Below are 13,842 nucleotides of genomic sequence, written 5' to 3'. Positions count from 1 at the left end.
CCCGAGTCATAACTAAACTATGAAACTGTCACAGGACTTAGAGGAGGTCAAAACTATAAATATGTAAGGGAAAAAAAAAAAAAAAGAGATGAGTCAGATGGGTCATAGTTGATGCTATTAAAAACACTCTGCTTATTAGGACAACAAAAATACATGTTCTGTATCCTCCAGAAGAGTGAAGGTAAATAAGGACAAAAATTCTGCTCAGTTAACTGCATGCTTCCTTCCCAAATTTTAGTTCTAGAGGCAAGTCCTTTATTTCTTATTTTGTGCTGTGTTCTCGTGTAGCCTTCAATTTAAATGATGTTCTGTTCCATCTTAAAGCAGATACACTTTACTGACAAGAAACATTGCCTCTATTTATCATACAAAACTCCAGGGACAGTTACTGAGTATGTGCTCGCTGGACACTGTAAACTGGTGGAGTTTTCTGGTCTCCTAAGATGGAAAACATCCTAGACACATTCCTGGAAGATGCAAAATTTGGATTCAATGTGCTCTTTTATGCCTGAACGGCTACAGCAAACCAGCCCTCTCCAATGCTTTTAAACTTCTAGGGGGTAGCTAATAGCATTCCTCTGCTTTTACACTTCTCCGTGCATCTGTGACACCAGGGTGGGTCAGCTAAGAGACCTGTGTCAGCCACATACATGTCGAGATCTGTGATGAAAGGCGATAGAAAGGCAAAGAATTACTTTACTGTCCTGAATTTTCACAGCTAAGTGTGTAGAAGTGCTGACAACTACTCTTGAAGTTCCTTCCTCTGCCAAGAAAAGCCAATGGCCACCTCGCCATCCCACAGGCCTTTACTACTTGAAAACAAAAGACTGCATTGTGAGGTTTTTCTAGCATGGCAATGAGGTAGAAACCCTCAGGTATTCCTCACCTAGCGAGCAAATATGGTTGCTGAACAATCATATTTTCTTTCTCTCAAGCACAGGGACACAATTGCAGCAGCAATCACAGAAATGGCTTGGGGTTATCAAAACAATTGCAGCACACATGAGCAAACACTTCAGCCTTGCCAAGCTAAACTAGCCAAAGCATTTTGCTTGGCCAAGCATTCTCCCAGCTGATTGCGTTCAGCAGGTCCATGTGTGTCATCTGGCGAGACAGAGGGAAGGCGAGAGGTGCAGCCCGGAACGAAACATGGTGGGCAGTGTGGGCCGTATCCTCACTGGCTTTCCCTGTAATGGCGTTTTCTTTCTTGTACGTGAGTAATTGTTTCGATTTGTGCAAAATGAGCCGGTGTAAGGCACTGCCCTTTGGTTCTGGGACCTTGATATTCCCACTTGGCGCTTGCTTTGCTCTTGTGTGAGGTGGCACAAAGATCCTGTTTGGTCTTTAGTACCCCAGAATAAGGGTCTCTTGCATGTACAGCTGTAACTGTAAGAATCCGAAAGCAGAAGGAAAAGCTTTGTACTGTCTGTAGACCAAAAGCCTTTCTGGACCTGGGCAGTGAGACAGAAAATACTTTGAAAGTTCGTACAGGCTCGAAGGCAGAGGAGACTAAACACTCCCCATTTCTGGACTTGTCCAAACTAATCAATCCATGCTGCCAACTCTCAGAGTGTTCAGTTGCTGTTAGGAGTGCATATCACTTAAAAATGGAAGGAATCTCATTTTCTTCCCTCTTGGACTGTGATAGAATAAACTCGGTCTGCTTATAGAAATCAGTTAGTTTGCGTGTATGTGTATGCGTATAGGAATGCAAATGTATGAAAAACACAACCACCTCTGCATCTCCAAGTCTGTAATCTCGGGAGTTTCTAGCGGTACTGGCCGAGAGGTTGGGTTTGAATGCTTAGCTGGACCAAATATGCTGGATGGATTATCCTGACGTTTCATGCCAATGCAAATGAGAGAAACTCCACTGAAACCCATGATGTTCCACCAGACTGCTGTTAGAGGAGGGAACAAGGCCACTTCCAGTAGGTATATTTTGGATCAGATGTCTGAAGTTTCTCAGCGTCCAATGGGTTTAGATTAATGAGTTTAGTTCAAAAGAGGGTCTGTTGACAAGTGCCACCCCTCACGCTGACAAAAACATATCTGAAAACGTGGGTAGAAAAGTCTCCTGTGCGTTTTGGTGTGTTGTACATGCTGTGCCAGTATTTATTATGTCAAGAGACCTACAAGGGATTATGCTGTTTCTGCCTCAAACCAAGGAGCGGCACTTTGGGTAAACCCTGCTGATCCCCATGATTTCCCCTTTGCAGAGCAGACAACTTTTCATTATCTTTTCATCATTTGCTTTCCTCCGGTGAAGGAATTGGTATTCCCCTGAGCTGAAAGCACAAGCTAAACAGAGCGAGATGGATGCTGCACCAGACGCTCACCAGCTCTGCTAGTCAGCCTGAGCTCCTCTGGGGCATCACCCTTCCTTTCTCCCTAATGTGGTCAGTGGCCACAGCTCTGCTGCTTCAGAACAAGTGACGACGACGTGAGCAGGGCAGCGGGTGCATATACCATGCTCCTTGAATGACATTTCATGCTACCACATGTCCTTCTGCGCATATAAACGAAGATTCAGTGCTGATTCCTGAAGCACGAAGATTCTTTAATTGGGGTTCCCCAAGGGCACTGTAGGCTACCAAAAAAAAATAAAGTAAAAATCCCTGCTGCCCAGGAACAGGTAGTGGCAGAGCTCTACAACCATCCTTGCTCTGGGCTGAGATTCAAAGGACTGATCCAGCCCTGATCTCCACCCTTGCCAGAGGCACATGCTCTTCATTAATGGCCACATTGCATGACTCGGGGTTTGTAGAGGAAAATAAAAACAGTGAGCTCATCAGAGAAGGAAAAACACGAGTGAGAGAAATTGTTGTAAATATTTATATCTTCAGGGCCTTTAATGTGATTGTCATTTTCCCTTTCTGCAGTTAAACAGCCAAGCTGTTATTGTTTAAGACTCTGATTTTTTTTGAAGGGTAACACTTAAGCCCACACATCCATACCCCATGCCTAGGGGGCCTCTACACCTAATACTGAGTCCTGAGAGGAGCTGAGGGTACCCAGTGCTACCTCAACAGGTGCTCAGCACCCCGACAGCATCTGACTCACGGCCTGGTGTGTAAAGAAAGAGTTGCCTCATCCAGATGGACTTAAAACTGCTGGAGAAAATCCATCCCTGGGGCACTTGCATTTGCACGCCCGGCTGGATTCAATCTGTGCCGGCAATGGCTGTGCATTGGGGTGCGTCTTCTGTAAGGGAGAGATACTTGACGTGCCTGTATGCAACTGCTTTCTCTTTGGAAGGCTCTCTGTTGCTCTTGGAGTGGAGGGCTGTGATAATAGCCAGCTGCCTGCCGAGCCCGAGATGCAAACTTTTTGCATGAAATAATAGCCTCACGCCCACATAAACTTAAATTGTTGCTATGGAGAATATCCTGGATCAGCCTAAAACCTCACCCTGCTTGCTTTATCAGAAGCGCTGGGAGGGCCTCAAATGTATATATATATTTTTATATTTTTGTTAAAGCTTATGAGAATGAGCTGTATTAGCCTGATAATGTGAAAAGCATTTTTCATGAAAGCATGAGGTGGCACAGCCTTCTGGAATGAAGTACAGGCCTGGAAGACAGAGGCAGGGGGTTTATTACTGCTTAGCTTTGCAATGTCTCCAGGGTGTTTTACTTCACCTTGGTTTCACTTTCCAGTCTCTGCTCAGACTGTAAATTATTTGAGGCAGGATTTGTACACGTGTGCAGTGGCCAGTTGAAGGAGATGCTGATTTTAGTGTGGTTGTTCAGGTGAAACAGTGATTGCTACCTGTTGCTTGGAGCCAGCACTAACTATGGCTCCTGCTGGGATTGGGAGGCTGGAGAATCAAGGATTCATGACTTTGAATTTGCTGTCACCTCACGCAGGGCAGGGGTCACTGAACTGAGCTGTTATTAGGAAATGTCTATATGGCGGGACTCCGGGACGCCGCCTGTTTTCCCTCTTACCCCCGGTGACTGTGACACCGGTACCACCCACAGCCACCCTGTAGTCACTGTAACTTAGTTACTGTAAGGTCAGAGCTGTTCACATCACAGACCCTATTGTTTTCTTGTTCGTGGTTTTTTTAAAGTGACCTTTAAATTGTGCTAAAGAACAAAGTAAGAATTTATAATTCTGTTTCTCTTTGATCCTTCTAGATCATCAAAGAGCCCCCTCCACCTCCGGTAGAAGACAGCGAGGTGAGTAACACCAACAACCTGATTTTCTCAATATTTAGACAAGATTTGGTTCAGTCTCCTCACAAAAGGTTGTGATTCTGCTGCATGGTAGAGTACGGATCATTTAAACCTTTGTGCTCAGTCAATACTGGTTTAGCTCAACTAGAGGGTTTTTAGCTGATGTCTGCCACGTGTGTTTCACTGTTCACTTTGCTTTCCACAGAGGTAGAGCTGTGGTGTTTGCTTGTCTGAGAGTGGCTGTAGATCTGTGTGTACAGTACGTCCACGGAGCAGGTAGGAAAGGGCAGAGGCAGACAGTGCTCCCACTTGGTGGGAACAGCACTACAGAGTTAGGCTGTGATTCACAAAAAGAACAGCCCTTAAGTGTACGTTTAACTTTGAAGTTAACGGAACCTAAGCATATGCTTAACTGCCTCTCTGGAATGGCAGGGTAACGATTTTGATGGTTTAGCATATATAACTGCCCTTGGCAGCTGAGCGGTAACTCACGATGCCGATCCCTTGGACTACAGTTGCTGTGAGTAAAGGCAGCCCACAGTCTTTGCAACGTGTCCGAAGACAGTGGACCAGATTCTGAGCAGATGTAAAACCCCAGTAAAATCCTCTTGACGTCAGAAGAGCTGCACTAGCCAGGGAATTTTTAATGGAGAGAAATGGTAAAGCAATGTTAAAACCTTAATCTTAATTCTGGTTACACTTTTTAGACAAATCTAGCAGCAAATGGTTTAAAGCCGTGTCGTCATTACTTAATTAGTAGCCTCTGCCCAGAAACATGCCCAGTTTTTCATCTGCCTCTGTGTCCTTCTGCTTTCAACACGCAATGAACGTCATCTCTGCTTTCCCTGTTTTGCACATGGGATTTCATTGAATAGTCACTGGGCTGTGTTCGGGGTGTATTGATGTCAATGGGAGTGTTTCCATTGACTTCACTGGGGTTTGGATCAGTTCCTCTTAACTGTGCAAGTAAGAGAAGACTTAGATCTATGCTCAGAGTGATTTGGTTGGTTAGTTCGCCTTGCTTTTTGCATCTGGAGACAAATTCATTGCCTGATTCAGCTTGCAAGTGGAAAAGCTTGCTGAAATGATCCTCTCGCTGTCCATAAAGTCTGGCCCAGTGAGAGTGCTCTGTGCCAAGGCAGACAGACACCCTTAAAGCTCAGCCCCCTGCAACACTCTGGAGGTGGAATCCAACCTAGCTTATGCCTGCACTGAGGACAGAGAAATAGCTCAGGGCAGCTGGAGCCAAGGCCAGTTCCAGAACCTCCATCGGGGTGGCACTCATCCCCTCCCAGACAGGCCTGAAGCAAAACTCCCAAACTGAACAGTCCTGGACCCAAAGGAGATTTGCATATGGATCCAGCACTCTCCAGGCCTCTATATGCAGCACCTGCCCTGTTTTCCTACGTAGACATTTCTGTTTAGGCTGTTTGTAAATCCACTAGCTTTGTTAGCTCTGGATGAAAAGGAAAATATTAACCAAAAATTGCACACGTTCTGTTCTGCATCACACATACCTCCAAGCCAAGGGATTAAATTGCTGAAATTAATTAAAGTACATCAGTCTGGAATGCTGGCTCACTGGCCAAGGACTAGAAGGGGAAATTACATCTCTGTCCTAAGAGGGAAGGCGTGCTTCACGTCTAAGGAAGCCTTTTATCAAACCAGTAAGTGCTGCAAGAGCAGACCAGTTGCTGCAAAATAAACTAATTGCAGCAGACCAGTTATGTTTGCTTCAGGCTAAGTTTAGTTAAGCTGGTGTAAGGTATTTCTGGACACATTATATTTTCTCTCGGCCTTGATTCTGACAGAGGGAAACCATCTGTGCAGCTCTTTGGATGAAACAGTCCTCAGTTCACCTGTCTTGTTTCACAGCTTTTCTTTAACAATTTGTTTGCCACTGGCTTTTTATTTTAAACTAACCTGGTCTTGGGCTGTGAGAACGTGGGACAAATACTCTTTGTATAGAAGCAGAATGTTGTTCTGCTTGCTCGCAGGCTGGCTCCCTGTAGGTGATGGCTTTGAATGCCCACTTGTCCAGGCTTTGGTTGTACCCAGTGCAGGGCACTGCATAGTGCCTGAAAAACTGCATTAACTTGTACCTGCAGTTACCTGCTTCCTTGTTAATACAAGAGGAGATCTGTCCTCTCTTTTGGCTATTATTCTTACTCTTTTGAGACCCTGGAATGGGCGCTTTGGTTACAACAATGTGCCAGTGTTGTAGGGACTAGTCTGACAGTAATTTCACACGTACTTTCCACCAGAGCACACGTCCTAAGCTCAAGACTCAGTTGTCCTATAGCTATCTTATACAACTAGCAGCCAAAGATTTCTTAAAAAGGAAAATGTAGTTTATACTATTTTAGAAACTGTGTAGCATCAGAGCAGTGCTCAAAAATTAGTAAGACTTGGAGCTGTGACTTGTACTACGCATTTTTCTCCCAGACAGAAGAGTTTCCTGCTAGTGGAAAAATAGCAGAAGCTTTGAAAAGATGCGTTTCCTTGGTCCCATTTCCTCTATAGAACCTGATCCACAGAATGGGATTGGCGGTAGTACAATGCTTTCACAGAAGGTTGGATACTCCAGATTTTTTACTTTGCTTCAAAACAAATAGAAGATGCAGCTGATTTTCTACAATCCAGTTTTTCTTATGTGTTGCAGATAGCTTTCTCCCTTGCAGGAAACCTAGCAACTGCTTGTCTCCAGCATGAAAGAGTGCTAATCCCTTAAACAGCAGCATTACAGTTACAGTAAGATTATTTTCTTTTTTTCTCCCAAAAATCTTGGCAAAAAAAAAGACAAGAGGAATTCTTGCATCAGCATATTTGGGAACTGAGGCCCATATGTCTTTGCACTGCAAGGAGAATGCATTATACTGTAACAATGAAGGGAGAGTAGCTTTGCTGTCAAACCCGCCAAAGGTTTTATTGAACTCTGCTTTAAAGGCCTTTGGAGACATATTGGAGACACGCTCACTGTTGGTGAAGGAAATCATTATTGGCTAGAAACTTCCAATTAATTCATTCAGAAATTGCAAATGTCATCAACTTACCACTGTGCTCCTCAGACAACGCAGGATACTGAGGAGGTTAAGTCCAGATGAAGGACAGATGGTTTTACTTACAGCCAGGAAAGATTGAGTTAATGCCAATCGGAAGAGGTGAATGCCTCGAGGAGCCAGTGAGCACCTTTCTGGCCTGTGATTAGTCACTGATGGTGGATCAAAACCACATTCTTCTACCTCCAGTGAATAGGAGGGCTTTTGCTAGCCTTGTTGGAGGAAGACACAGCTGCTTTTATTCATGTGTCCCATCACCTTCAGGCTGGGCTTATTGGAACAACTTTTAGGCGGCTCAGACCAGAAGTTTACCATGAGGCTGAAGCTGGTTCTCACTGTAGCAACCCATCTTCTACATCAAAAATCCCAACCTGCAGGACTCTGCAGCTTCCAACAATTTCCTGTTCGCTACCTGACCCATGCCAGAGGTCTGCTGCTAGTCAGTCCACAGAAGGGCAGACTCTGACCTGCAGTCAGAGGGTACATGAACTGGAGCCCTCCGACCAGAGTATCACCAAGAGGCACACTCTACTCTGTCCTCCTTGCTTCCTTGCCCTGCAAATTGAGATCAGGCAACGTTAAAATACACTGCTGGATCTTCATTTTCTGTCAGGGCAGCGCTTTCTACCACAGAAGGCATTCAGGGACACAGAGTTCCCTCAGGTCTGGCTAAACCAGGCAGGAGATCTACCAGATGACCAGAGCGTGCCCTTTCCTCATCGCTCAGACCTGTTTTTTCCACACTGCTCTGTCACCCAAGCTCCAGAGTCACCCCTAGCATGGCACCAGAGCCAAGCCACCAACCAACCTATAATTGGATAATGCTTATGTCTGTTGTCATCTTACCCACATACACCAAAGCAAACACATACAAGAAAGTCCTGGAGAGAAAGGACCGTTCAGCGGCATAGTCATGAGATGCTGAAGGTAATTATCACTGTCGTGGGGGCCAGCATGAAAAGGAGGAAATTAACTTGCTGCATGGCAGCTATGGTTCAGCCAGTGGATGAAACCACCTGTTCAGCTTGGACCACTTTGATCTTCGTGAACTAATCTCTTTCTTCTGCAGCTGAACATCCATGAGGCCAAAGAATGGCTAAAGGGGATTCATCTGCTTGGGGAGCTGCTTGCACCCTCACATAATGGTGTTCATTAATCTTTTCCAAATTGTTTTCCTCTCTCTTCCTGAAAAGCCTTGCTGGGGAGATAGCAAAATAAGCTCTAGAGAAAATATCTGATAGGAATTTTTTGGAGACACCAAGGCAGGAAATGTATTCTGCTGTTCCTGAAATAAAGCCAGGTCACAGTGGTATGCCAGCTCTTTCCCTTTCCCTTTACTCCCCATTTACAGTCAGTTGCAGAAATACGGGAGGAAGAGAAAAGAAAGCTTTCAAGAGACAGGCATTTAACAGAAAAAGATTTTTCTTTTTCTTTTTATGTTTATTGGCAACAGATGAGGAGTAGGTATTACCCCATGAAGGTGTGGAGTTTAATAGCCAAATTGCATGTGAAATACCTAGGCGGGCCCAGCACAGCAAACTCAGCATAGAGGCTGTGAAAGCTGGGTTTAATCACGTCACAGTTGCAATGGGAGCACCAGTGTTAATTCCCTTGACCTTATAAGACCTTATTTCATCTTCCTGTAGCTCAGCATCTGAGCTATAGAGTGCGAATAACTCAAGATCCTTTCTTCTCTATCTTCATCATAATGGGGGTTTTCTCTTAGCTGTGCGCATGCAGTGCTTTGCACTTGGGGGATACAACTTCAGGCAGGATGCTTAAGAATCTGTGCCAGAGATAAACTAGGAGATTCTGTGACCAGTAAGACCAATAAAGTCTGGGTTTCTAAGCATTTGTGTCTCAAGGATAAGCTTATATGTGGATTTTTTGGTGCCTCATGAGAGTTGAGGACTTTCTTCAGCCTGCTCCTTAGTAGAGCACCAGTGGAACCTCTTCTCTTAGATGCTGTCGTGACCTCTGAGTGCTTTCTGACAACAATCTGCAGGCTTGGGCCAGTGAAAGGCAAATAAATGATAAAAAACCAAAGCGATGAGTTTATGCAGTTGCGATTTAGATGCCTGGCAGGGTATAACGTAGCAAGCAAAACCTCCCACAGCAGGGAGGAATTGTTTCAGAACTGAGCAAGGTGTCCTCAAAGCGTAACAGTGCCTCTGCATCTGAGAAGCGGCCTCGCAATTTGGAAATGAGTCTGACATTGGGATAAAAATGAGCCAGTACAGAACCAGAAGCCCTGAGGACAGTGGATGCATCTCCATGTATCCTCATCTGTAAAATCAGAGGACAACACCTCTCACTCCAAGTCTTCACTTTTTGTAGGCAGCGCTCTCTATAAATGCTGAATTCTGACAAGGCTCAGGCATTGCAGAGACAACTGTGAAAACAATTATAAGGGTGGGGAGAGGGGTAAGTTGTCCAAACTTTTTTATATCTGGCCAAATTTAGTTTGAGTTCTTACCCTGAGTGGTTCAGATGTCCCTAGCGGAGCCTGAATTATCCTTGTGTTACCCACAGATGAGGTTCCCTCAGGTCAGGGTCAAAGTATACAGAGCTCGGCATGGACTCTGAGATAAACACAGATCTTTGTTTTCTGAAATCCAGCAGTTATGAATCTGGATCTCTGACTGTGAAATGTAGCTCTGCCTTGCTGCTTCTTATTTTGTAAAAGAAACTCTAGCTCCATCTAAAGCAGATTTTGGAGGTGGAAAGATGCCAAGTTCTGTACAGTCAATTTCCAGCATCCTTAAATGCACTTGAATTTTCCGGGGCTGTTTTTTGTACCGCTGTTGGGTCAGAGCTGAAGTTCCTCATTGCAGTTCTTCTTCAGGCAAAAAGCCGATTGTAACTAAGTGTGGAAAAAATATGGCCCAAACTGAGCCAGGGTGTAAGAATTCAGCCCTGTCTTACTGGCTCAGATCCTGCGAGTGGGGCAGTGAGCGGGATGGTGGACATGGGGGTTGTGTGCCTCTTCCTTCTCATTTTTCTGCTGTCTCCCGACCCCGACCCCCAAGTTGCTTTCCTTTAGCTACTCACGTGTGTAGTGAAGCATATTTGCCGAGTATGTAGGACGTTACTGGTGGGTTGGGGTTTTTTTTTCTGCATGTATTGCAAAACCTCCCATGCCCTTCAAAACATGTAAACAGACTCATCCTGAGGAAAGCTTGTGACTCTTTTGTTTTTCAAGTGTCCACTGTTGTCATTTTGTGCGTGTGCTGTTTCTGTTGTTATTCTGGCAGAAACACTCCTATCTTAGATTGAAGTGACTTGCAGAGCTTTTAAGGGCTTGTGGGGAAGATTTCCTAAACCTTGGTATTTCCTGTTGTGAGAAGTCCAGTCTGTGCTAAACTGAAGAGAGAGAAAGAGAATTGCTGAAGGAAAATATTTAGATGGCTTTGATTCCAATTTTTTTAAAAAGTCCTCATGGAAAACTTCATGCAGAGATATTAAGTTCTTAGGTTGCAGCAAAGAGCCTCAGCAGCTCTAACCAGGGCGAGAGAAAGAGGTCAGCGCTGAAGGAGAGGAACCTTGTATTTATGACTCAATTGTTCGCTCTTCCTTTAGATCAAGACAAATTTTGCAGTCAAATTTATGTGTATTTTGAAAAACAGAAATGCTTTTGTTTGACATAAAAAGCAGAGTTTGTCTTGGATTTTTTCCCCCAGTTTTTCAGTTTTCCTACTGGGGAGTTCAATTTCAAAGTATTTTTGGCTTTTCCAGTTTTGGAAAGCTCCTAAGTTTTGGAGTTTTGCCAAATCCCTGTGAAAAATTAAAGAAAGAAAAAAAAAAGAGAGGGACCATTTTTCATTTCTCTCCACATTTTTCACAGGAAATACTTCACGTTTTTGATGAACTCTGCTTTTCTGCTTTGCCAGTTCACAGCCTGAACTGTAAAAATTAAAGGGAAAGGCACTATATAGGTCAGAGCATACGTGGAGTTGTCATATAGTGCAACAAAGGACATAGAATATATAGAATACACTCGCTAGAACTTTAGCTAGACTAATTTTAAATACACTTAAGGAGATTTTCTTGATTTGTTCATTTGGCTGTATCTGAGTGTCATCATGAAGGCCAGGGTCCTGAAGATGTTTCACTTTATGTGTGGTGATGCAGCCTAGGCTTCTGCCTGCAATATGTAAGGGTAGAACACGTTCTAATTTCTACAGAATTAAAGTCTCATTTTTCACACAGGGCCTGACTTTCTGCTGGAATAAGCCTATGAAAATAGCTGAAGCCACATGGACCTCCATGGGCAGCCTCCTTAGCAGAGGCAGAAGTTCATTATAAGAGCTAATTCCATTTTGGTAATTTTTCCGTTAGACTTTCCCATCCTATTCCACTTGGCCAGCTCATCTCAAAAACCCCTCATCTCCGTGCTGGGCATTCACTCTGGGGTTGTTTCCAAGTGTACTCCTTCACTCAGGAGCAAATTTGATTTGCTTGCTTGCTTCCTTTTCCCCCCATTCTGTCAAATCTGAACTTTAATACGATGATTTATCTGGGCCCTGGAGGGTTCCTCCAGCACAGGGAGCCGTGAGTCAGGGAACACTCCTCGGAGCAGCAGCTATTCTCCCCCTGATCAAAGGGGAAGGGATGACAAAGAGGTAAGTCCCTGCTACTGTCACTCATGGTGAGCGCATCAAGGAGACTTGCAGCCAAAAGACCCCAGCTCTTGAGCTCTGCTCAGTGCTCGTTTGGTGGCTGCTTCAATGATTTTGCAACTTGGAAACAATTTACTTCCCCGAATTTAAAGCGCTGGACTGTACCTTTCAAGTGGTGGTGGTGTTTATAACACGAAACATTTTCTCTTCATGAGTGTACATCCCCTGGAAAATAACCAGTGAGAGACCAGAACCTTGACTGCACTGGCTCCAGGAGGCTCGAAGGACCACATAGCCTGTGGCTGTTTCTTCCTCTCCGTCTCTAGTCATGCTTCCTCATAGTGCAACCCCTTCCTTCTGTTTTGTAGGAGGAAGATGATGATGGCCTTCCAAAGAAGAAATGGCCAACAGTAGATGCCTCTTATTATGGTGGACGAGGAGTTGGTGGCATCAAACGAATGGAGGTAATTAAATGCCAGTTCATGCATCAGAAGACCGTACTTGCGAACTGAGCTGTGATACTCCCCTGAAATTTACCCAGAAAGAAACTCAGGGGATAGGCACAAACCTATTTTAGCATTTTTTGTGGTTTTGAGCCCACATCATTTTTTATATAGGAGTATCTGAGAGCCAAACATAGATTGCTGAATTGAGACCATCTTTTTCCTCTAGTACGGTAAGATCTCGGGATCCAGGGGCAGTGTTGCCATACAAACTACAAGAAATATTTTTAGATTTTCTGAAAACCTTCCCCACTCTCACATTTCTCATAAATCACAAAGAAGTTCAAAGTCTGGGCTCTAGTCTAGAAACGCCTCACAGCCCATGCCAGTATCACTCTTCACCTTGATTTTGGATGCTGGGAAAGTACAGACAAGGATCTAGTTATCACAGCAGGGATGTAACTCTCGGCAGCAGCTACTCTTGTAATATGCCCTGACGCCATCTTTTCAGGTGCGCTGGGGAGAAAAGGGCTCCACAGAAGAAGGTGCTAAGCTAGAGAAAGCCAAGAATGCCAGGGTCAAGATGCCAGAACAGGAATACGAGTTCCCCGAACCCAGGAACCTCGCGAACAACATGCGCAGGCCTTCCTCTCCTCGGAAGTGGTACTCTCCGATCAAGGTAAGTCCAGTCCAGCATTGTACTGCAGAGGATGTTTCCAGGAGATCTGTATTAAGTGTTTTCACACCCAAGGCTAAGGTGTAGAGTGTCCACAAACCAGTGATCTCAAGAGCCTGCTAGAGTGGCTGTGCAGGAGGGCGTTCCCCTGAACATGTGTGAAGGGAGGTGCTGTAGAAAGGAGCCACGTGGGACAATGGGGATTTCCCACCAGGTTGATCAGGTTTTGGGGCTGCATTGCATTCTTAGACCAGAACAGGGTCCTGATCTCTTCTGCTGGCATAGCTAGCTTCTGTAAAGTGCTTGCAGACTTGTCTGCACTTCCAAGGGCAGGAACTTTAGTCCACACTGCCTATTCCCTGAGATGTAGGGAATAAATAGCATCCTCTTTCCTTAGAAAGAGGGGAGAAAATGGGAAGAAAATTGCTGCTAAATGTCATCAGGGAGGGTTGTCCTCAGCAGATCAAGGATTGCAGTCTGGCAGATGGATGTCTGCCAGCAGGCGTGGGTCACAGGGCCAGGCTTGCTGCAGGGCAGCACGCTCGCCTCCCAGGGAGAGAATGCCCTGCAAGAAGTGGTTGGCGGAATTAGAGTGCCTCAGATGTGGAAGGTCAAGTTCACACTGATACTGGGTCACAGGCAATGCAAAGCTGCACAACGGTCACCCACAGGAACTGGGAGGACTCTTCTGCTCTTGCCCTCTGTCCCAAGGGCAGACAGCTCTTCTTCAGTTTGTCTTCACTAATACAAATGGCTGGCAGCGTACAGAATGGGAACAAGCAAGCAACCAAATATCCACTGAAGCTAAACTCTTCCTTGCACATGTGAATGCTTCTTGTGGGTTTAGAGAAACAAACCACACAA

At 44.9% G+C, this 13,842-nt stretch overlaps 1 protein-coding gene across 1 annotated transcript in view; it reads left to right on the top strand.

Annotated features, from left to right (window-relative positions):
* The window catches only part of ANTXR1 (ANTXR cell adhesion molecule 1), a 105,397-nt gene that overhangs the window by 62,783 nt on the left and 28,772 nt on the right, over nucleotides 1–13,842 (top strand). Inside the window, exons 14-16 of the mRNA XM_026863116.1 lie at nucleotides 4,143–4,184; nucleotides 12,228–12,323; nucleotides 12,814–12,981. Coding sequence (XP_026718917.1) covers nucleotides 4,143–4,184; nucleotides 12,228–12,323; nucleotides 12,814–12,981 — 306 coding nt within the window. The remainder of the gene's footprint in view (nucleotides 1–4,142; nucleotides 4,185–12,227; nucleotides 12,324–12,813; nucleotides 12,982–13,842) is intronic.

Source organism: Athene cunicularia, assembly GCF_003259725.1.
Source record: "Athene cunicularia isolate RWA chromosome 22 unlocalized genomic scaffold, athCun1 chr22_part1, whole genome shotgun sequence".
NCBI classification, from domain to species: domain Eukaryota; kingdom Metazoa; phylum Chordata; class Aves; order Strigiformes; family Strigidae; genus Athene; species Athene cunicularia.
This window is presented reverse-complemented; position numbering and strand designations above follow the sequence as displayed.